The 23,400-nt window shown below is 32.3% G+C and overlaps 4 protein-coding genes across 5 annotated transcripts; 3 read left to right on the forward strand and 1 right to left on the reverse strand.

The window, feature by feature from the left end:
* Positions 1-169: 169 nt before the first annotated feature.
* LOC100248749 (uncharacterized) lies at positions 170-2,365 on the reverse strand. Its single transcript, XM_010645814.3, has one exon. The coding sequence runs from the start codon at positions 2,313-2,315 to the stop codon at positions 486-488; it is 1,830 nt and encodes a 609-aa protein (XP_010644116.1). The 5' UTR covers positions 2,316-2,365; the 3' UTR covers positions 170-485.
* A 1,224-nt stretch (positions 2,366-3,589) lies between these two features.
* On the forward strand, positions 3,590-8,085 carry LOC100241866 (uncharacterized). Of its 2 annotated transcripts, XM_002285422.5 has the most exons (8): positions 3,590-4,023; positions 5,328-5,462; positions 5,760-5,951; positions 6,192-6,253; positions 6,414-6,571; positions 7,160-7,308; positions 7,393-7,536; positions 7,739-8,085. In XM_002285422.5, the coding sequence occupies exons 1-8, from the start codon at positions 3,670-3,672 to the stop codon at positions 7,916-7,918; spliced, it is 1,374 nt and encodes a 457-aa protein (XP_002285458.1). In that variant the 5' UTR covers positions 3,590-3,669; the 3' UTR covers positions 7,919-8,085. The 2 variants fall into 2 exon arrangements, with proteins under 2 accessions (XP_002285458.1, XP_010644117.1); XM_010645815.3 differs by having other exon boundaries at positions 3,598-4,023; positions 7,160-7,536.
* A 2,034-nt stretch (positions 8,086-10,119) lies between these two features.
* On the forward strand, positions 10,120-12,043 carry LOC100253845 (peptide-N4-(N-acetyl-beta-glucosaminyl)asparagine amidase A). Its single transcript, XM_002283122.4, has one exon. The coding sequence runs from the start codon at positions 10,156-10,158 to the stop codon at positions 11,944-11,946; it is 1,791 nt and encodes a 596-aa protein (XP_002283158.3). The 5' UTR covers positions 10,120-10,155; the 3' UTR covers positions 11,947-12,043.
* Positions 12,044-14,501: 2,458 nt separating this feature from the next.
* On the forward strand, positions 14,502-16,757 carry LOC100246994 (peptide-N4-(N-acetyl-beta-glucosaminyl)asparagine amidase A). Its single transcript, XM_002285418.5, has one exon. The coding sequence runs from the start codon at positions 14,601-14,603 to the stop codon at positions 16,437-16,439; it is 1,839 nt and encodes a 612-aa protein (XP_002285454.1). The 5' UTR covers positions 14,502-14,600; the 3' UTR covers positions 16,440-16,757.
* Positions 16,758-23,400: the final 6,643 nt, after the last annotated feature.

Consider the following 23,400-nt stretch of genomic DNA (forward strand, 5'->3'; position numbering starts at 1 on the left):
GACTCACTTAGTCGAACACCTAAGTTTTGACATGATACGAACATAAACCATGCTTACAAGGACTCGTCTAAAGCTATGTTCTATTTCTTGTCTTTGAGAACAAAATAAAATCTATGAAGTTGCCAGAAGTGCAACACTGCACAAAATATAATAAAAAGACTGCTCTGTGTGATATCGGAAACTTGTCATTAAACATGAAATAACTTCGTACATAAGCCTGTTTTTGACTTAATTTTTTAGCTCGTAAGCTCTTCTTATAATTAATATTAGAAGAAAGGCATACCCAAGCTCAAGTTTAACTGAGCTTTTGACTTATAAGTCGGTTTGCAGGTGTAACTCGATAGGAATTTGAGCTCTAGCAACTGCAACTATGTAACTCAGTGGTAATGTCCTCTAGCAATGAACTTGGCAGATCTTTTGATAATTGATGATTGATCAAAGGCTCTGGTACATAATCCTAAATGGCCTTCACAATAGCCATCACTTCAGTCCTTCCTACCAATTTCGCCATCCAAAATAGCATGCCTTGTCAACACAATCTCCTTCACTAGACTCTGATATGTGAAGGGTCTCACCGCTGCTCGCAAAAACAGCTCCGGAGGTATCTTACTCTTCTTAATCCTCCTCCTCCATGGACCATACCCGGCATACTTCCACTCTTGTTGACTCACTTTCGGTCTCTTCCCCCTCATCTCATCTTCTTCAACCTCCTTTGCCTTTGCCTTACCTTCTTCCATTGCTTTCATCTGGCTCTTGTAGAGTTCGGTAGACCTCTCTACACTCCTCCTTGCTAGATTCTCCATTGCTTCATTGCTGCTCAGCGCCTTCTTGAATTCATTATCCCAGTACTCCTCGTTATCGTCTGGACCTGAACCCTCCTCTTTGATGCCCAATTCGTCATCCCCACCTTCTATATCCATAACTACATCATCTCGATCCTCACCCCCATCGACATTTTTATCATCCTGGTCATCCTCTTTGATGCCCAATTCGTCATCCCCACCTTCTATATCCATCACTACATCATCTCGATCCTCACCCCCATCGACATTTTTATCATCCTGGTCATCCCCATCATCCTCAATCCAATCTGTGATGGTTGTCTCACCGGCATCGGCCTTAATCCCAACTTCATCATCATCATCAGGGGCATCACAACCCAATTCCATCTCCTCCAACTTGGCCTTCCATTCCTTGGTGTAAGGATGGAGGAGCTCAACAGGGTGATTCCCTAACAAAAACTCCAAACACCTGGACTTCCCCTCATCGCTCAGCTTCTCATAGGCCTTCACAACGTCATCCACAAATGCCTTTGGATTCACCTTCACAATCTTACACAAACCAGCAAAATAAGTACACACCTCCACCCTCCCATCTTCATGCCGCAGCTCAAACAGAAAATCCCCTTCAGTTTTCGGGTCCAGGAGTGGCGTCAGCGCCCGGAAAAAATCATCCTGAGGCTCAAACCTGCACTGGTACACCGGCCGCTTGACGTATATGATATCGGGTCTCATCCAGGCTGCGCACTGCGTGATCAATGCCCTAGCCTTGTTCCCTAGCCTCCCCATCAAACTCCATTTATCCAATCTCTGTTTTCCGGCCTCAAGCACAACTTCACACACAAGGGTCCATTGCTGCCATGGCAATTCATTGAGTCTCCACTTTGGGTGCCTAACAAACACCCAAAAATACCTAAATCCTACACTCTTATCCATCGAATTCAATTTTTCACCAAAATCGATAGCCATTTCGTGCTGCTCGATCTTCTCCCACTCTTCCTGATCCCTCACCTCTCCTATCAACGTCACGCACTCGTCCGACATCCTGCCGCGAATCGGGTCACCCAAAACGATGCCGCGCCACGAATACGGCCCAAATTCGCCATACTTGTACCAGTCGTAGGGGTGTCGGAGATTCGGGTCGTCCTTTTCCATGAACCGGACCATCCGGTCGTAGCCAAGACCGATCATCTGGAGCTCCTCCTCGCTGAAATTGTCTGCATAGTTGCGATGAGGGTTCTTGAGGCGGTAGAAGAGGGACTCCGCGAGTTTCTGCATTTTCCGGCGGGCGTTGCGCTTGGCCTCGCGGCGGACCTCGGCGCCACCCTCGATACGGCCGGGGGAAGGGCCGCCGGGGGACTTCTTGCTCCGGCCGGCGAGCGCGCGGACATTGCGGTGGTTGAGGGAGATGGGTTTGGGGAATTTGGGAGACGGGATCAGGGTCAGGGATTTGGAGTGAGGGTGAGGGGGTTTTGTGAAGGATGAAGTTAGGGGAGGGTTTAGGGTTTTAGGAAATGAGAGGTTTTGCGTCTGCATTGGATTGGAAATTTGAAGGGAGTGAGTGTGGAGGGATAAGGTTTGAATATGAATATACATAATATAATATATATATATATATATATAGTTTTATATTTTTAAAAATTTATTTACAATTTTTTAAAATATAGTTTTTCGAAAATTCATTAAAAAAAGTGTTTTTAAAAATAAATTTTAAGTATTTTCACTTTTCTGTTTTACAAGTTATCCTTAATAGTAATTGAAAATTGGGAAATATTTTGGAAATTTTTATATTTGATATAAGAGTATGGTATTTGTTTTAGAGTTTAAGGTAGAGATTTTTGCAGTATTTCATAATTGTTCTTAAAAATAATTTTATATTTTTTGGGAAAAAAGAAAAATACATTTGAAAACAAAAAAATTGAGAAAATGTTTTTAATTGTTTTCAGTTATTTTTATTTATATTACTAAAAATGTTTCCAAAAAAAACTATATAAATATAAAAAATAATTAAAAATAAATCATTATATATAAAAATTATTTTTAAAACACATTTAAAAACATAAAATATAAGTTAAAAACACTTCAAAATTCTCAAACAGATGTCTATTATATAAATATCAAAAAATAGTTTTAAAAAACCGTTCTGAAAATAATTTTTAAAAGTAGATTTTTAAAATTGTTTTATGATATTTTATAGAATAAAAATACAGTAGGCAACCTATTTTTTTAAAACTTATTTCATATATTTTTAAATATATTTTAAAAATAACTTTTTTATGTAGTGATTCATTTTAATTATTCTTTATATTTATATAATTATTTTTTAAAACTATTGAAAACAACTAAAAATGCTTTTATGAAAAAAAAAAAATCTTATTTTTTGCTTTTAAAAACATAAATTAATTTCTATTTTTTTGTTATCAAATGTGTTTTCTTAAATTTTTTTTCTAAAACATGAAAACCATTTTAAGAAATAATTATTAAATAGGATCTAAGTGGAGAAACTATTTTTTTACAACAAAAATTTTGGTTGTTATAAACATTTAAGAAATAGAAAAACATATTTAAGAATATCGAAAACATAATCAAAACTGTATAAGGCCAAATCAAATGTTTCCAAACATGTAAGATAAAGATTATTTGTAATAAATTAAAATTAATTATATTTAGAATAAATTTTCAAAAAATAGTTTTCATTCTAGAATTTTTGAGCCTATTTTTTAATTTACTTTGTTTTTAATAATAGTTGCCAAAATGTTATATTTTGTAAACTTTAAATTAATAATTATTTAATTATTAGAAAAAATTAGTTGATGGAATTTTATGTTAGAAAACAAAAATGTTAAGAGGAAGATGAGAGAAGCCGTTAGCTCCACTCCTCATTCCCAGTATGGCGAGACGAGTCTACACGACCGAGTTGGGTTGCATCGCCTGTAACGAACTCAGTGAACTCGGAGCTGGCAAGGAGGCCTGGCTCGTCGAAAACCCTAGCCTCATCTGCGCCCTGGACACCGATTCTCTAGCTCTCGCCAACCGATCCTTCGTTCTCGTTCTGGGTTGGTCCGAAAATGGCGATCCCTACAATTCTCCTGTCAAGATCCGACCCACTTTGTCACAGATCGAGACCGAGCGGATTACTGCTGTTGAGTGGTTGGTTTTTGATGAGATTAGGGTTCTCGCGGTTGGGACTTCTAGCGGGTATTTGATGATTTATTCGTTGGGTGCTGATTTGATTCATAAGCAGGTGAGTGAATTGGGTGGTTTTTTTGGTTTGTGGGTGTGGTTGCTTGGTGAGAACGTGTGGGAGAAGGGAGTTGTTTTGAGTTTTGGATGTGGGTTTGTTTGATTATGAGGTGGAGTTTTGGATTTTGGATTTGAATTGTGGGTTTTTTAATGCTATTTTTGTGTGGTTAGAAGATGTAGATTCAGTATGAGTTTGTTTGTTTGATAACTTGAAATGTGGTTTGATTATGTTTTTGTTTGCATGTCGAGAAAATTTTGGAAAATTTTGGAAAATTGAAAATTGGAATTCTGTTTGATAAGAGAACGTAGGAAAAAAAAAAAAAAAGAGTTGGAGTTGCACTGAGTAATGGGCTTGTTTGATGTCTCTGTTAAGGAAGTAGACAATTAAAAAAAAAAAATCTAAGAAATTGAATTGTAGATACTTTGAACGTTGTTTGATGCCCTATTTAGTTGACGAGGAATTGCTGGAAAAGAAAAGAAGATGATATTTTAAGAGAGAGGATCATGATATTTAAACCTTCTACTATATATATATATATCACAATTTTTGTAAAACATGAAGCTAAGGCACAGAGAGAACTCATTTTTCAGTTATCAATGTGACTAAGGTGGTGTTTGTTTTTTTACTTAATTCGAAATAGAACTTTAATACTTAATAGTATTAAGTATTAAGTTGTTTGTTTTTTTAATATTTTCTTTCTATTAAACATTAAAAAGTAAGGAAAAATTAACATGTTATTTTTTTCATTTAGAAAAAGTCAAATATTTTGGCATTTTCTATTCAGCAAAAAGTTTATAATAAGTTATGAAAAAGTAGAAAAACAAACAACCTAAAGTCTAAAAGCAAATTGTTTTCAGTAAAAAGCTAAAAAAAAACGGTCTCTAAGATTGTTGTTCAGTTATCCATGAACCGAGCTTGTAGTTCAGTTAAGAATCTTGAATGTATGAGACCTGTGGTTGATTGACTGATGGCCTTGCATTGCCCATACTTCCGCTTTTAATTGAGGACATTAAAAGGCATGACTGCTGCAGTATTTTGTTGTGCTTTTATGCGTAGTGATATCATTGTGACTTTTTCAGTGCATGCTCATGTTCCCAATGTCTTGTAGCTTCTAAAATTTTAGATGCAAATACTTGCTCATCTTGTTTTGTCACTGGAATAAGATTTTTTTCACCCATTTTCCATCTTTTTTTCAGTTTAATTGTACTTTCCTGATGAATAATGAAGAATAAATGATCATGGATAATTGAATAGTTATTATAAGCAGCACAAGAGTCCTTGATCTCATTAGTCAATGCTTGCAGATGATAAATCCTGGACGGATTCTAAAGTTTAGAGTCCGTGGAACTAAGAGAGATCTGACACAGGGTTCATCCTCAGAGGAGGTTTGTGTTGTTATGCCTGGTGTAATTGCTCGTTTTGATGGGGCTGATTTACAGGTATATATACTATTTTATGCTGTCAAGTTATGGGATTTTTTTAATGAAACATCATCATGCTCAAAACCTTCATATATTTTTGTATTAGCCCTGCAGCTACTTAAATTAGTAAGATTTAAATGAATCGGTTTCTCATATTGATGGGGATCTGAAACAAAGCCTTGAGAAAAAAGATTATTTTTTAGTTTTACCATGAGAATAATATCCTTGGTCATATTTATTTCATTTTTGAAGCAGTAGCCTCTTGGAATCTTGACAGGTTATGCCTCTGACTTGCTTTCCATGTGTAACATGTAGAGTATGCTGCAAAGATGGTTTCAAGATACACACTCTCAGTTTTGGGATGAGAAACCAAAAAGGAGAGATCAAGAGGATTCGGAAAAGTCTTATGGAAGACTGCCTTACCAGCTATGGAATGTTAGCAAGTATGGGCCATGTGCTGATGCAGCAATTACTGGGACAATGCCTCCTCCACTCATGGAACTCCAGGTGGTAAATTATGTTGCCTAATCTTATTAACCCGTAGATGGTTTCTGATATTAGAAACTATGCTAACAGACCAATGTTCTACAAACCACCAGTAATATGCTAGCTAAAATGTATTATAGTCTATGGAATTTATTGAAACACTTCTTGGTTACCTCCTATGGTGTTGCTGCTCCTATATTTTATTCTTAGTAACCTTGCTGCATCCTATATTTGAATTCAGCTGCTTTTATTGTTGGGCAGTCAAGTCAACGCTATTATTGTGCAGTGACTATTGGAGATGATGCTGTGATTTCTGCATTCAGGTTAGCATGTGCGATTTATTTATTTATCATACCATCTTGCTGATAGCCTGGTAGTTTCTTTGGTAATTTTCTTGCTCTGTATTGAAAAAATGCTCTCTTTTTTCTTTTCTCTTCTCCTGTGGGTATTCTGCTGACCAAATTTTGCTTCATTCTGTGAAAGGCTTTCAGAAGACAGAAATAGGTCTTTAGTGGGAGCTATCTTGTCAAAAGTTGTGCCTGCAACCTTTTCAACAATAGCCTCTTTTTCTAAAATGATATGGAGGAGTGAGCAAAAATCACCAAAAAGATCGGAACCAAAGCCTCAACCATTTGCCCGAGGTGAAATTGATTTATTTTTTTATCTTTTTGTTTGATCCTTAGCTGTTATATCATATCCTATGAAAGGAATAAAGAATTAAGTTGAACATATTGATGAATCACATCATCTGGGCTCTGGCTCCCTGGTTCCCTTTTTTAAAGTCCTTAATCTTCTGTTGATGCTTTCACTTCCCACTTGTGCATCTTTCACTCCCATATCTGTTGGCTAACCAATGCTTATATTTAAAAAAGAAAAAGAAAAAAAAAGAATACATGCTAGTTTAACACGTTCTATAGTGTTAACTGGATTAAAAAGAGGACTTCGGCAGCTTCAGTGCTTTTGTTATTTGATAATTTGTAGGTCATTCTGATACCTGAATTGAGAAGGTGATCAAAAAGAGCATTCAGAATCTTAGATTTCGACTGTAGCTTTGGTGATTTTGTCCTTTAATCAATCTTTAGGTGCATATTGTATAGTTCATACAATCTCACTTTGGTAATTATGATTTAAATGTTAATAGGTTCAGTTGACCGAGTTAAGTATATGCATTTTCACCTTTGAACTGTCAACAAAGCCCTCGACTGACTGCCATCATAATTTTTTTGCAGCTTCTCCTTTGACATGTTTGAAAGATCACCCAAGAAAGGGCGAGAAGCTTACTTTATCACCTAGTGGTACATTGGCTGCCATAACAGATTCACTGGGCCGTATATTGCTATTAGATACTCAAGCACTCGTTGTAGTACGGTTATGGAAGGTTTTCTCTCATCATGCTCACCCTCAAATATTTTTCATGAGACAACCAGTCATTTCCCCTAACAATGGACTTTACTTCTTTCAGGGATATCGTGATGCTAGCTGCCTGTTCACGGAGATGCTAGTCAGCAAAGATACTGCAGCATCAAGTTCCTCTTACTATGAGCCAGTGAAGAGTGATTATTGCCTGTGTTTAGCTATTCACGCCCCACGAAAGGGAATTGTTGAGGTAAGCTATATTTGTAAAAACCCTGGGTGAAACTATGCTGCACTGCTGGTATGGTCCAAACCCTGCCCAGAACCTGGCAATTTGAAAATATCTGTTGGTTTTGGATCCCATATTCGAAAAGCTGGAACTGCTTCAATTATACTTGCATTGTTGGGAATTCCCGGGTTAAGTACTAAATATGGGATTGGACATGTTCATGCAGGTATGGCAGATGAGGACTGGACCACGCCTTCTAACTGTTCAATGCTCCAAAGGCAGTAAAATACTGCAACCCACCTACAGGTTTGGGTCATCAATGGGCTCTCCTTATGTCCCATTGGAAGTTTTCCTGTTGAATGGAGACTCTGGTCAATTATCAGTTCTAAACCGATCTCTTAATTGACTTTTTGAATGGAACGGCATTCTTTCTCATTGATATACATTCAAAAGTAAAATCATGTTAATCTGAATGATCTAAGCCTGTTAACTTTCATCAACAAGTAGTTTGTGCACTTCTTGTATCTTAGGCTGAATTTGAATAAGATAGAAAGAAAGTACATCCTGTAAAAATGCTTCAACAATAATCAAAAGTTTACTTCAAAAAAGAAAGTACTTCAATAATAGAATTTTACTTCCTCAAAATTTAAAATATAAAAAAATGTTTTTAAATAATTTTTTTTTTTAAAAAAAATAATCTTCAAAGAACAAATAAAAATATTTTTTGAAAATACTCTCATTTCTGTTTTTGAAAATATAAATTATTTTTTGTTTTATATTATTAAACATGTTCTATTTTTCTCCATAATTATTTTAAAAACAGCTATCAAATAGCATGTGGCTTAAATAATTAAATTTTCTTAAAGGGGTTATTTGATTAAAAGGGTTATTAAAAACCTAATTTTGAAAATTGAACTTTCATTTGTTTTTTTTTTAGCCACGTTGTGATAAAAATAATCTCATTATTTTTTTTGTAAAAATAATCTTATTTTTTTTTAATTTATATGTAAATACTTGAAATAATTAAAAATAATTTACGTTAAGTTTTAAAAACCAGATCGGTTTGATCAATTGGACCGAAAAGTGGTCGGATCGGAATTGGGTTAAACCGATAGTCATACCGGCGAACTAGATGATCGGAACGGTTCCCTCCAAATTTCCATTGTTGCTTCCCCCTTTTACTCGTCGGAACCTCCCCCTCCCCCCACTTCCCACCCAGCGCCAGAAAGTGACTAGAAACCCACTCACCCCCCGTTGGAACCCACGCGCCGGAAAAGCTTCCATTTCGCACTAGCAATCCAACTCCCCTCCCCTCCCCCCCACCCCGTGTAGCTGCTGGAAAACCCCCCTCCTCCCAATGACTCACTAGAACCCCGAAAGTGAAAATTTGTTCTCATTTTTGCCCCTCCCTTCTTCTATATTTTTTTAAATTATTTTTTACCTCATCTCACTATTATTTTTTTACTTCATGTTTAAAAATTATTGTTTTAATTTAAATTAATAAAAATATTACAATTTTAAATAAATTTCTGATTTTAAAATAAATTTTTTATTTAAAAATGAATTTTAAAATTTAAAATTTAAAATTAAAATTATGGTTTTAATTTTAATTTTAATTTTAAATTTGAAACTAATTTTCTGATTTTTAAATAAAATTTTAATTTTTAAATAATATATAAATTATTATTTTTATTTTTATACTTATTTTAAATTTTAATAATTTATAATTTATATATTTATGATATCACCGATTTGACTACGATTCATTTATAATTATTTGAAATTTTAATAATTTATAAATTATATATTTATGATGTGATCGTGGTTTGATCGCCAGTCCGACTAGTAAATCGTGAACCCAGTAACTTTTCCAATTGGTTCATTGTGAAAACATTGATTATTTTAGTAAAAATATGAAATGAGTTAAATTTATAAATACGAAAATTATTTCACAATTTTTAACCAATTAATTCTTTTTTTAATTGTCCTTCTGTTTTTCTCCAACTTTGATCTCTTTGTACAAAGTACTTCCAATATACTTTCTAATTAATCTAATTTTTAAAATAAAAATAATAAATGGGTTTTAAATATAAAAATAATTCAAGAATTAAATGAATCTATAAATATAAAGCTTTTTCAACATGTTTATTTATTTTTTGTTTTCCAAAAGTGAAAAAAATATTGTGAAATAATTATTTTTATTTCCATAAATCCTTTTTCATCCTTATCAAATACTTCTATGATTAAAAAAAAAATTTCTAAAAAATAATTTGATTTAAATTATGGCTCCTACCATATTGGGTCCATCGTCCCTGTCGGTTATTTATGGTATCATACCTTTGCTTTTTTTCATTATCGTAAAATTATCTTGATTTTCCAAATTTAATGGTTGGGATTGATTTTCAAAAATGGTGAAGTTGTGATTTCCAAAAAACCGAATCATATTTTCTTTGGAAACAAACACCTGTCTCCAGCTTAAGACTTTCTCCTTCTATATAAAACCATATAAACATATATAGCATTGTTACTTGGTCATTTTCTTTGGAAACAAACACCTGTATCCAGCTTAAGACTTTCTCCTTCTATATAAAACCATATAAACATATATAGCATTGTTATTTGGTCTCTTCCTAAGCACCATCAATGGCTTCTTCTTCCTTTATGCGGTCTCTTCTCTTCTTTCATCTCTTCTTCTTCTTCTCCCTCCTATACCCCCTTTCCTCTACTGCACAACTCTACAAACTCACCACCGGCCTCGGATCAAAGCTTCTCTCACACCCAAAACCCCTCAAAAACCCCTCTCCAACTAGGTTTTTTGAAGTCACCAAACCAGTAAAAGTCCCAAAAACCAAGCCATGTTCATCTCTTGTTCTGCAACATGACTTTGCATCCACATATGGGAAGCCCCCGGTGATTGTCCCCTACTCTCCTCCTTCCCATTGCCCATCGCAGAACTTCTCCAAGATTGTATTGGAATGGACTGCAACCTGTAAAGGAAGGCAGTTTGATAGAATTTTTGGTGTCTGGCTTGACGGGGTTGAGCTTCTCAGGAGCTGTACTGCAGAGCCTAAAGCAACTGGGATTGTTTGGACTGTTGAGAAGGACATAACCAGGTATTCTTCACTGCTCTTGAAGAGCCAGACTAGTCAGACTCAGACTCTTGCTGTCTACATGGGGAATATTGTTGATGAAACCTATACAGGAGTCTACCATGTGAATCTCTCTTTTCATTTTTATCCTGCTGATGATTCCAACCTTCTGAAGTCTGGGTATGGTTCTAGGCCTGATTTGATCTTACCCATCTCTAGAAACCTCCCTCTGAATGATGGGTTGTGGTTTGAAATCCAGAACCAGACTCATGTGGAGGGGAAGGAGTTCATAATCCCAAAGAATGCATATAGGGCTGTGTTGGAGGTTTATGTCTCATTCCATGAGAATGATGAGTTTTGGTACTTGAATCCTCCAAATGATTATATTGATGTGAACAATCTCACTGGTTCTATACCTGGAAATTCTGCCTTCAGGGAGGTTTTGGTGAGTCTTGATGGTGAGCTAGTTGGTGCTGTTTGGCCTTTCACAGTGATCCACACTGGTGGGGTGAATCCCCTCCTTTGGAGGCCAATTTCTGCAATTGGGTCATTCAATCTTCCAAGCTATGATATTGAAATCACTCCATTTTTGGGGAATTTGTTGGATGGGAAGAGCCATGGATTAGGGTTTAGTGTTACAAATGCTTTGAATGTGTGGTTTATAGATGCAAATTTACATCTTTGGTTGGATAACAAAAGCAAGAGGACTCAAGGGAAGCTTTTAGGGCACAACTCGAAGTCTTCTTCCTCAATTTCAACATCGTCTATGGAAGGCTTAAATGCATCATTTTTGATACATTCTACTAGGTCTATATCCTCCCGTGGATGGGTCAAGTCCTCCCATGGGAAGATGACAACAAAGACAACCCAAGATTTCAACTTTATGAACAAGATGGATATCTCAAAAAATGGCAATTTGCAGATCGTGAATCAGAGAATCCAAGTTACAAACGATCTTCATACTACATTGCCTTCTTCTTCAACCTATGTTGTCAAATCTACTAAAACCTTTCCCTTGTACTTATACTATGACATTATCAACCAAGGGAATGGAAGCTTCGTAGCGAAATCAAAAATAAAATTGGGGTTCAATGAGAAGAGGTCTAAGAAGCTTGGATCCACTTCATCGAAAATTGCTTTAAAAAATTTGCAGAAGGGACGAGGTAACATGCATGTTGAAGGTAACTTGGTCACCAATGGAACGGCGGCTACTAGTCAAGTATATGAGTACGTTGATCCTAAAGGTTGCTACTTTAGAAATGTTAGTAGCTCAAATGGCACAATTTTGTATGATGAAGCAAGCAATTCTTGTACCATAAGGGTAAGATCTATAGAACTTGAATGATTAGGAGATAAAAAGTGTAGATGACAAGTTTGGTTGATTCTTAAGTGTTTTTACATGTGGATGAATCAAATAAGAATTCGATTGTGTCAATAGTGTTTGATTTATGTGAACGTATGTTACTTTGATAATAATATATTTTAAGGTTTCTAGAAATTATTTGCATTAAAAATATGCTTATGTTTTGTTGTGTTCTTTATGTTAGCATATTAAATGATTCCTTAAGTGAAACCAAATTTTTAATAAATCAAATTTTAGTTACAAAATATGCTACGGATGGTTTTTCTATTTTACAAAGCAAACAAATTTTGGATTAAAAATAGGTTTTTTTTGAAGAATTTGTTATAAAAATATAATAGTTTTGAAAACAAATTTAAATGTGTTTTTTTCATAATTGTTTAAATATTTTTACATCATCTTCCCGAAAAATAAGGCGGTATATATATATATATATATATATATATATATATATATATATATATATATATATGTTATTTTTCAAAATTGTAAAACAAATCTTAAGAGTTTTAAAAATATTGTAAAAAGTTAATGTCATATTTGCTAATTATTTTTAAAAACTATTTTATGATGTTTTATAGGATAAAAGTTTATCTGAAACAATATTTAAATACATTTAAAAAATAATTTTTATATCTAATACTTTAGTTGTAATCGTCGTACATATTTGGTTGTTACATGTTTTTTTATTTTTTATATTTTTAGAGAATAGAAATTGTTTTCGAGTATTTTAAGGAGAATCCTTTTAACATTAAAGTAAATATTTTTCAACTTTTTTTACTTTTTTTTTTTGTTAAATATGAGGTGGAAAGAGCACTAATAATGCTTGTACTATGAGTATATCAATGCTTTAATAATTTAAAATACTCTAAGAAAAGTACTAAACTTTTTGCATTTAGTATTTTAATTTTGAAAAAAAAAAAAAAGGGTTCGTGGGTTGCCCACTTAAATTATGGAAGACTTATTCTTTAAGATTTCATGAATATTGTTATGTGCATTACACTCCACGTCTGATCATTGTAGAGTTCAAAAGATAAAGGGTCTACGTAGACAGATGTCGAATACATCTAAAAGACTAAAACTATATCCCTTCCTTTCCACCCATAATAATAATATAATTGAAAATAAAAAATAACAAAAATTTAGGAGAAAAAAAGGCCATAACTTAAATTTAAAATGGAGAAAAAGAAATAAAAAAGTCAAATTGATATGAATATCATCAAGTATTTATAATATTTTAATATTTATATTCTAATAATTTCATGCATTTTATTAACTTAATTCATATATCCTAAGCTCTATATTATTACGATTCGCAACACAAAAACGTATAATAAAATTTAAAAATCAGTAAATAAGTGAAGTTTGTTTTTTGAACTTTTTTTAAGAAGTAACTTATTTTCAGATTTTAGATTATTTGATAGTTTATTTCTTATTAACCTATTATTTATTTTAAATTTTTTTTACTAAACAGAAAAAATCAAATATAGTGTTTGTTTTTTTACTTAATTCTAAATAAAAATTAAAATTAAATAGTGTTTAGTAGGGTTAAGTATTAGATTTTTTATTTTTATAATATTTTATTTAAATTAAATATTAAAAAATAGCATATTATTTTTTCTATTTAAAAAGAGTAAAATATTTTAATTTTTTTTATTCAATAAAAAATTTTATGATAAATCATCAAAAAAGTAACAAAGAAAAAACAATGTAAAATCTAAAAACAAATTACTTTTGATAAAAAACTAAAAAACAAACACCCTCTTTGGATTTTTTTGAAAGTCGAAATTAATTTATTTGTTTTTCAGATTTCTTTCAATACGATTTAATTTTAAGTTCTATTTAGAATTAAGTGATAAAAAAATTAACACTACCTTAATAATTATATTTCACTTAAAAGTAATCATTTGTTTTTATATTTCCAATTTTTTACTTATAATAATATTCTTATTTTAATCAAGCTTTCATATATAAATTTCAATATTTTATTCATTTTTTTTCTTGTTCTAATATTTTTAATTTCTAAATACCTACAAGAAGGTTTTAATATTTTATTCATTTTTCTATTGTTTTTTTATTTAAAAAAATTTTGGATAGAGAAAAGTGTGTATATATATTCTACTTTTAATTATTTGAGTCTACAATGAAAAATAAAAAATAAAAAATAAAAAATAAAAAAATAAAAATTTAAAAGAAAAATAAAATCTTAGATTCTAATAAGTGTTATGCATTATTAGCCATAAAAAAATTGAAATGTTGTTTTTTTTAATTTATGTTTTGCAATTAATAATTAGTTATGTTTTTTAAATATTTAAATCTTTAGTTACGTTTCAATAAGTAATTTTGTCTTGTAATTTACATGTAATTTGAATCCAAATTAAGCTGGAATTAAAATTTTTAATTGTTTAAAAATTAAAATGAATTAAGAAAATTGATTTTTATATTTGAATTCTTAAATAAAATTTTGTTTTTAAAAATAATCAAGAATTATAAAAATAAATAAAAAAATAAAAAGTTTTTCTCTCTTGTGTACTTCTTGTTCTCCACTCCAAAACCAAAGCTTCTCTGTCTACATATTGATTGACTATAAGGTATGGTAACACCAAAGCTTTTCTGTCGAGTCTCAACAACCATCTTCTATGGCTGCTTCTCTCCTTCCTCTCCTCCTTTTTTCTCTCTTCTTCCTCCTCAACCCTCCCTCCACCACTGCAAATCTACACAAAGTCAGCAACCTCCTCAGATCACAGCTTCTCTCACAGCCCAAACCCCACCGAGACACCCCTCCAATCAGGTTCTTTGAAGTCACCAAACCCATCAAAGTCCCCAAAACCAAGCCCTGCTCTTCCCTTGTTCTCCAACATGATTTTGGCTACACATATGGTAAACCCCCTGTTCTTGCTCCCTACTCTCCTCCTGCTCATTGCCCATCTCAGAATTTCTCCAAAATTGTGCTGGAATGGAGTGCCACATGTAAAGGGAGGCAATTTGATCGGATTTTTGGGGTTTGGCTTGGTGGGGTTGAGCTTCTCCGGAGCTGCACTGCAGAGCCTACAGCTACTGGGATTGTTTGGACTGTTAAGAAGGATGTTACCAGGTATTATTCTTTGCTTATGAAGGAAGAGACACTTGCTGTTTATTTGGGTAATGTTGTTGATAAAACCTATACTGGGGTTTACCATGTGAATGTGACTTTTCATTTTTATCCTGCTGCGAAGAATTCTGAAAAATTGGCTTCTGGGTATGGTTCCTGGGCGGATTTGATCTTGCCCATTTCGCGAAATCTGCCTTTGAATGATGGGTTGTGGTTTGAAATTGAGAATTCGACTGATTTGGAGGTGAAGAAGTTCAAAATTCCTCGAAATGCCTATAGGGCTGTGTTGGAGGTTTATCTTTCATTTCATGAGAATGATGAATTTTGGTATTCAAATCCACCAAATGATTACATTTCTGCAAATAATCTTACTGGGACTCCTGGAAATGGGCCTTTTAGGGAGGTTTTGGTGGGGCTTGATGGTAAGCTAGTTGGTGCTGTTTGGCCCTTTACAGTCATCTATACAGGAGGGGTCAACCCCCTCTTATGGAGGCCAATTACTGGAATTGGGTCATTTGATCTTCCGAGTTATAATATTGAAATTACTCCATTTTTAGGGAAGATATTAGATGGAAAGACCCATACTTTTGAGTTTAGCGTTACTAATGCCTTGAATGTATGGTACATAGATGCAAATTTGCATATTTGGTTGGACCATAAGAGCACACAAACTGAAGGGAGGCTTTTGGGCCATGGCTCTGGGTCGTCTTTGTCTACTTCGACATTGTATATGAAGGGTTTAAATGCATCATTTTTGACACTCTCTAGCAGGTCTATATCATCCACTGGATGGGTGAAATCCTCCCATGGGAAGATGACAACCCAGTCAATCCAAGAATTCAAATACATCAACTTAATGGTAATGGGGAATGATGGGGATTTGCAGACTGTGAATCAGACAATTCATTTCAATGATGGTGTTTATACCAAGTTCCCATATTCTTTTAGTTATTCGATCAATTCATCTAAACTGTTTCCCCTTTATTTGTACTCTGACAATGTGGATCGAGGAAATGGAACTTATCTTTCACTGGCAAATGTCACTCTGGGATTTAATGAGGAGAGATCTAACTCTGCTGGTTCTAGCTTCTCCAAGACCTTTCTTGAAAATTTGCAGACGGGGCAGGGTTCTATGATTATAAAGAACAACTTGGTGAGCAGTGGATTGGGGAGTACCCAAGAAGTATACAACTATGGCTGTCCTAAATTCTGCTACTTTAGGAATGTGAGCAGCTCAAACTACACCATTTTGTATGATACGGTGAGCAGTTCTTGCAGAAGAAGGCCACAGTCTCAACTGGACATTAGTCATGGTAAATTCTATTCCATTCCTGCTCGAAAGGTCTTTCTAACATCTGATTTGCGTGAAGATGAGAAGGGGGTTTAGGTCAATTGCTTCATGGGAGGATGTCTCTTATTGGGTCTTTAGGTGGATTTCTGCATGTGGCTGCACCAAATGAGAATATAACCATGTCATAGTCTTTAGTTTTTGTGTGCATAAATTACTTCCACTGCTGTTCCTTTTTAGTTTTTTAATGTAATTATTTGCATTAAAATATATTAAGTCTTGTTCTTCAAGTGGAGATGGTGAACATCTTTCATATTGGTGTGCCTCAATCTCTCCTAGTTTCTTATCAAAACAATTCCTAATACCAGTTCCTTATCAAATGAATGAAGGGAATGATCAACATTTCCTGATTTAATACTCTGATGTTTCATTGTCAGAAATGTGAGTTTTTGCAGCTGCTCGTTGTTTCTTCATGTTAGGTAGATGAATGGTTTCAAACTTGGTTAATAATTTTCCTATTAGGAGAACCTTCTCTGATATCTTTTGATTATGGCTACTCTGAGGATATTTCCACCAGAAAAATGAGAAATGAACAGAGCCAGGGTATGTGCTAAACTTATTTCACGGTTGTATTTAGGCTTGATTATGTTTTAACATTAGAACTTTGTTTTGATCACCCTCTGAACTTGAGTTTGTATTAGCAATTATTAATGCCTTAAAGAGTCAGTGTTATAGCCATCTATCTTCCATTAGAAAAGGTAAAGCCTATGGTGCAAGCCCTCTTATCTCTCCTTTTCATAGATATTTGCATCCTGTTCTATATTTTGGTCTTTCATTTTTATGCAGCAAACTGATTGAAGATCTTGATTCTGGCTAGAGACATGACTACGGAATCCATGTGTAAGTTTTAGGCTATGTTTGGTTTCCAGAAAAATTGAGGGGAAAAAATAGTAAGAAAAAAAAAAATCATGGAAAATTTTGAAATTTTTTTCCCCTTGTGTGGTTTGTTTATGGAGCTTTCTTCCATGGTATCCAAACAAGAAAACTATTTTTCTTTATCATTTTTTTTCCTTTTTTTAGGATTTTCCAAGAACCAAACATATTCTTTTGAAGGTGAAGGCTATTGAAAGAGGGAACCAAACAGAAAATCCCCAAGTCCTCTGTACATCACTTTTGGTTAGTCTTAGTAAATCTTGTTAAGAAATCCTTTATTTCGTATTGCCATCAGGTTTGATTGACTGATTCTGGCCTAGAATTCATACCCTTTCCTAGGATATTGTGAGATCATGTCTTGTTTTGAACTTAGAGTCAGAGAGTTAGAATTAAATTTGGTTGGAGTAGAAGTACAAAAATAAAGCATTCTCTCTCCAGAGTTCATGTGAATCTAATTCTCCCAATCCAGTTTATGCAGGGGAATGGCTCCATGCTATAAGAAAACACGATGAAAAACTTGGCTCAAGTGAGCATTTGCTGGAGTAACAAGAATAGTAGGATTAAACATGCGTATTCAGAAAAAAATTGGATGTTCTCGAGATGGAGTAATTTGTAGAGATCTGCAGATACTGGGCTTAGCTTCACTTTGAAGGCACCTAACTGAAACCAGCAAAACATGCCATGCTCAGGTAAAGCTTCCAAGACCGACAGTTTGCCCCTTTTCTCTCTCAGGTATTGGATTTATGAGTTTGTTGTCTATATTGTTACTGGGTCATGATCAGTTTGATTGAAGAAACTTTTCTGCAAGTTTCATGACTATTTTACTGGAAAAGTAATTCTGCTGTGACTAGTGATCCCCTGATCCTTGATTTTCATGTCAGTTCATAGGCTTATAGATTTTGAGCTTCAAATGCGTACTCATTTGCCTAATCTGCAGGTCTTCAACTGCATCTACATTTTGAACTCATCATTTTTTTCTACAAGTTTCATGAATATTTTCCCAGAAAGTAGGATAGGTTAAGGTAAATTCTGTTGTGACTAGTGATCCCCTGATCCTTGATTTTCTTGTCAGTTCATAGGCTTTTCCTCAAAGTCCATAATGGAATTTCCCAACCTTATCCCAACTATCTGGGTCAACATTGATAAATCCAGGTTGAATGTATTCAAGACTGGAGGATTCATTTCCTTATGGGGGCAAAGCTGAAAGAAATTGGATTCATGCAAGAGTAAGACTATCTTTGTTTTAACAATTATCAATAAATTAAAACTATGCTTGGTTTAGGAAATTGCTATTAAAAAAAAAATAAAAAAAAAATAAAATATAGATATATATGGGAACTTGTGGATGATCATCCATATTGATTTATATCTATTTGTAACTCCCTATAAAAGGGAGATGCTTCTAATGAAAATTTATCTTGTTCTTTTCCTACATCCTATTCTACTTTTCTTTGAATATCTTTGTTTATTCTTTCATTTTTTCTTTTCCTTATTCTTTTATTTTACAACACGTTATTAGCACGATGCTCTGAGTATATAGAAAAAGAGAAAAATACTCGAGGTAGAAAAGAAAAAGAGAAGAATTCATCTACAAAATTTCTTATAGGTATGTAGCCTTATTCTCTTTGAATGAAATATGAATATTATGCATTGTATTATTATAATTTTTATTTACTTTATCTCATAGCTAGAAGCTATGTGAATCATATTTCATATAATTATAGATTCTAATTATTTAATAACTAGAAGTTATATAGAAAAAATTTTCATAACCAGAAGTTATGAAAAATATGCATAATCTTCATAACCAGATGTTATGGGGGTAAATTACAAAATTACAAATACATAGTCGGAAGCTATGCATATAAAACAACATTATATGACCAAAAGTTATATAATAAATAGTTCATAGCCTAAAGGTATGTACAAATCCAAAATTACAAATACATAGCCAAAAGTTATGCATATAACTCATAATTATTTATTTTTAATTATACAGTATAATTGGAAGTTATACAAAATAATATTATATAACAGAAGTTATAAAATGAATAATTCTTAGTCTGAAGTTATGCACAAATTTACATAAAAAATTGTTATTTTGATGAAACTTTTGTCTCGTTAATTGCAGAACATTGATAATAGACAATGTTAATACTATATCAAGTGATAGAAACCTTATTAAAGGCTTCAAGAGCTTATACTATGTCACTATTAGTATTTGATTTCATGTGAATGACACTTTATACAATGTTAGATCTAGAAGAATCTTGTAAGATCAACTTGGTCTTCCGGGGTAAATGGTTGTATGGATGTACATTATAAAATCATAAGTTTTTATTTAGTAACTAGTCTACCTATACACTTGAAAGATACGATGATATGTTGTGTAGATTAGCATTTTAATGAGACAATTTTCTCATCGTTAAGGGGAGGAAGCTAGTTCCAGAAAAACAACATGAAATTATTTGGAATGTATTGATTTTGACTTATCTTGATCCTCATACTAATCAATGTGAACTAGAAGTTCAAAAGATAATTTATTTGCAAGAACTTGCAAATCAACTACGAAATGCTTTCATTGATGCAAAGAAAGTAACAAAATCATTTTCACTGACCTAGAATATTCTATTACAAATTGATGTCCTTGAAGGACAATTAAATAATGCGTTGATGTCCTTGAAGGACGATTAAATAATGAGTTGATGCCCTTGAAGGACGATTAAATAATGCGTTGATGTCCTTAAAGGACAATTGAATAATAAGTTGATATCCTTGAAGGACAATTAAATAATGAGTTAATGTTCCTGAAGGACAATTAAATAATAAGTCTAAGGCACGCTTGAAGCGTGGTAGACCTTGAAGAGGAAAACACAAGGAAAGATATATGAAATGTGGCACTCTTGAAGAAGTTGCATATAAAGTGAGTTATTAAAATGATTGATCAGTCTCAAGCAGCCCTTGAAGAGACACGGTTTAAACAAGTAGCCCTATGAAAGGCATATGTTTTACAATTAGCTCTTAAAAAGGTACAAGTACCTGATATTGATGAGATCTCAATTATTTGCTTATAAATGGAGAAAAATGGGATTGAAATACTCTTGTCATTGACAATATATTTTCTTTTCAAATGGCTATTGACATCATAAGAAGTGATGAGGATCCCAAAGTAGAAACTATAAATGAATGTCAACATAGAAAATATTGGCCAAAATGAAAAGAATACATCAAAAAAAAAAAAAAGACTCAGAAGAAAAGTGAGAAGTATGACCTGTAGTCCAGACACCTGAAGTTGTCAAACTTGTTGGATATAAATGAGTATATATAAGAAAGTGTAATGAGAAAAATGAAATCACGAGATATAAAATGTGACTCATAGCTCATAGTTTTCTACAGAAACCTAGTATTGACTACGAGGAAACATATTCTCCTATGATGGACGCAATCATATTTAGATATTTAATTTATTTAACAGTCTTAGAAAGACTGAATTTGCATCTCATGGATGTCCTTACTGTATATTTACATGGACTTTTAGATAATGGCAGATATATATGAAAATCCTTGAATGATTTTAAATGCCTAAAGCAACTAATTCAAAACATTGTAGCATATATTCAATTAAGCTACAAAGATACTTGTATCAATTAAGCAGCCCAAAGACATGTTGTACAATCACTTCAATGAATATTTGAAACGAGAAGTATATGTGTATTACCTCATTTGCCTATGCATATTCATTATGTTGAATATTTGCAATTATTATAGTATATGTGGAACATTGAATTTTGTCGGAACTCCTAAATAGCTTACAAAAATAGTTGATATTTGAAAAGTAAATTTGAAATGAAAGGCCTTGGAAAAAAAAAAAATTTCCTTCGGCCTACAGATCGAGTACTTTTCTAACGAAATATTAGTTTATTAGTCAACATATACGAAGATAGTCTTGAAACACTTTCATATGGGTAAATTACATCCATTAAGTTCTTCGATGATAGTTCGTTCTCTTGAAATGAAAAATGATCCCTTCCATTTTAAAGAAGATAATGAAGAAGTACTTGGTTCAGAAGTACCATATCTCTGTGTTATTGGTGTGTTGATATATCTTGCAAATTATATATGACCAAATATTGTATTCCTTATTAACTTACTTGTGAGATATAGTTTTACATCAATTTAGAGACATTGGAATGAAATCAAACATATACCACGATGACATGGGTCTATATTTATTCAAAATAATAAGAATCATAATTGTTTGAATATGTAGATGTTGACTATCTTTCAAACCCCTATAAAGTTCTATCTCAAATGAGGTATGTATTTATCTATGGCGGTACGACAATATCATGAAGATCAATCAAACAAATAATGGAAACATGTGGACTATCCTCCATCAGAGGTAATATTACCAAGTTAATAATGTTGCAAGCATTGCACAAATTAACAAATGATACATTAAAGATGATAGAATTAAGCATATATCGTCCAAGTCTTTTACTTTCATTAACTCTAGAAGAGTGATGAAATTGTTATTCGACAACTGAGATCAAGTGGCAATTTAGTAGATCTATTAACAAAGACATTGTCAACTGCAATACTCGAGAAACTCATTGGAATACGTTGACTCAAAGATCTCCATGTTATGCTACTAGAGAAAATATAATCATGTCAACATGAAGGGAAACTAATTGATAAGAATATCACTACGCTACACTTCTTTTTTCCTTCGTCTAGGTTTTGTCCCATTGGGTTTTACTGACAAAGTTTTTAACGAGGCAGTTGCAGTAGTTCAAAAGAATATTATATTTTTTTTTCTTTCACTAGGGTTTTTCTCATAGGGTTTTTCCTAGTAAGGTTTTAATGAGGCACATTCTCATGATCATACAAAGGGGAGTGTTATAAAATATGAGATTTTATTAGATTATGGGAACTTGAGGATGATCATCCATATTGATGTATATTTCTTTGTAACTTCCTATAAAATGGAGATACTTCTAATGAAAATTAATCTCATTCTCTTCCTACATTCTATTCTACTTTTCTTTGAATATCTTTATTTATTCTCTCATCTTTTCTTCTCCTTATTATTTTATTTTTTACAATAATATATATATATATATATATATATATATATATATATATATATATATATATATATATATATATATATATATATTAAGTAAAGTGGTTTTCACATGTTTGGACTATAATGGAAAATACAAAAGAAAATTCAATATCACTAAGATTTGTTAAAAACTTAAATTTAAAATTTAAAATTATTTTGTATAAGAATTTGTATGATTTCAATATAAAAATGTGCTTTTTTTTTGTTTAAATTTAAAATGAAAAAAGCGAATTTATTTTGGTAAACTAACTTAATAATTTAATTTAAATCATTAAGTATATTTGATAAAATAACTTTATTATATGATTTAAAGTAAAAAACAACTTTAATTTAAAACTAATTAACTTATTCTTAAATTCATATATTTACTTTACATTTTTACTCAAATTTGTCTTAATTACTTTCACGATCCTTTGCTATTTCACCACTTTCATTAGAACTTGACTTTTTTTTTATCCTAATTATAATTTATAAGGATAAATATGTTAATTTGATGATTTAAAATATATTTTAATTTAATATTATCAAACAACCTTAATACTTAAAAAATAGAATTAATTAATAAGTTTTAAATTAACAACTTAACTATATTTTAACTTAAAATCAATTTAAGTCGTTAAATAATAAGTATTAAGTTTTACTATACACCAAAACTTTTAAAATAAAAAATAAATTCATCTCTTTAAAAGAAAAATTCAATGTAAAAAATCGGACGAATTTAATATGAAAGGTGAACTCATCTTTTCAAAATATCGAGAACAACACAAAAATATGGAAAGGGAGTACTACTTAACCAACTATAGTTCCATTGGTCATTGCTTATGTAAGACAATATTTAAAAGCTAATAATTTATCTATTTTTATTTTATCATTAATTTAAAATTTTATATTATTATTTGCTATTAAAATTCTAATATAATATATATAAAATAAGATTAAAAAATTCATGTACCAATTTAAATCTACCCATCGAACTAGTTATTTGATCAATTCAAATCC

This window comes from Vitis vinifera, chromosome 19 (assembly GCF_030704535.1).
Source record: "Vitis vinifera cultivar Pinot Noir 40024 chromosome 19, ASM3070453v1".
In the NCBI taxonomy this organism is placed as follows: Eukaryota; Viridiplantae; Streptophyta; class Magnoliopsida; order Vitales; family Vitaceae; genus Vitis; species Vitis vinifera.

Bases quoted from the DNA above. Each gene is read 5' to 3' on its own strand.
- LOC100248749 (XM_010645814.3), bottom strand. From the start codon at position 2,315: ATGCAGACGCAAAACCTCTCATTTCCTAAAACCCTAAACCCTCCCCTA.
- LOC100241866 (XM_010645815.3), top strand. From the start codon at position 3,670: ATGGCGAGACGAGTCTACACGACCGAGTTGGGTTGCATCGCCTGTAAC. The intron at 6,572-7,159 runs GTGAAATTGATT...ATTTTTTTGCAG, and splicing joins GCCTCAACCATTTGCCCGAG to CTTCTCCTTTGACATGTTTG. The intron at 7,537-7,738 runs GTAAGCTATATT...ATGTTCATGCAG, and splicing joins CACGAAAGGGAATTGTTGAG to GTATGGCAGATGAGGACTGG.
- LOC100253845 (XM_002283122.4), top strand. From the start codon at position 10,156: ATGGCTTCTTCTTCCTTTATGCGGTCTCTTCTCTTCTTTCATCTCTTC.
- LOC100246994 (XM_002285418.5), top strand. From the start codon at position 14,601: ATGGCTGCTTCTCTCCTTCCTCTCCTCCTTTTTTCTCTCTTCTTCCTC.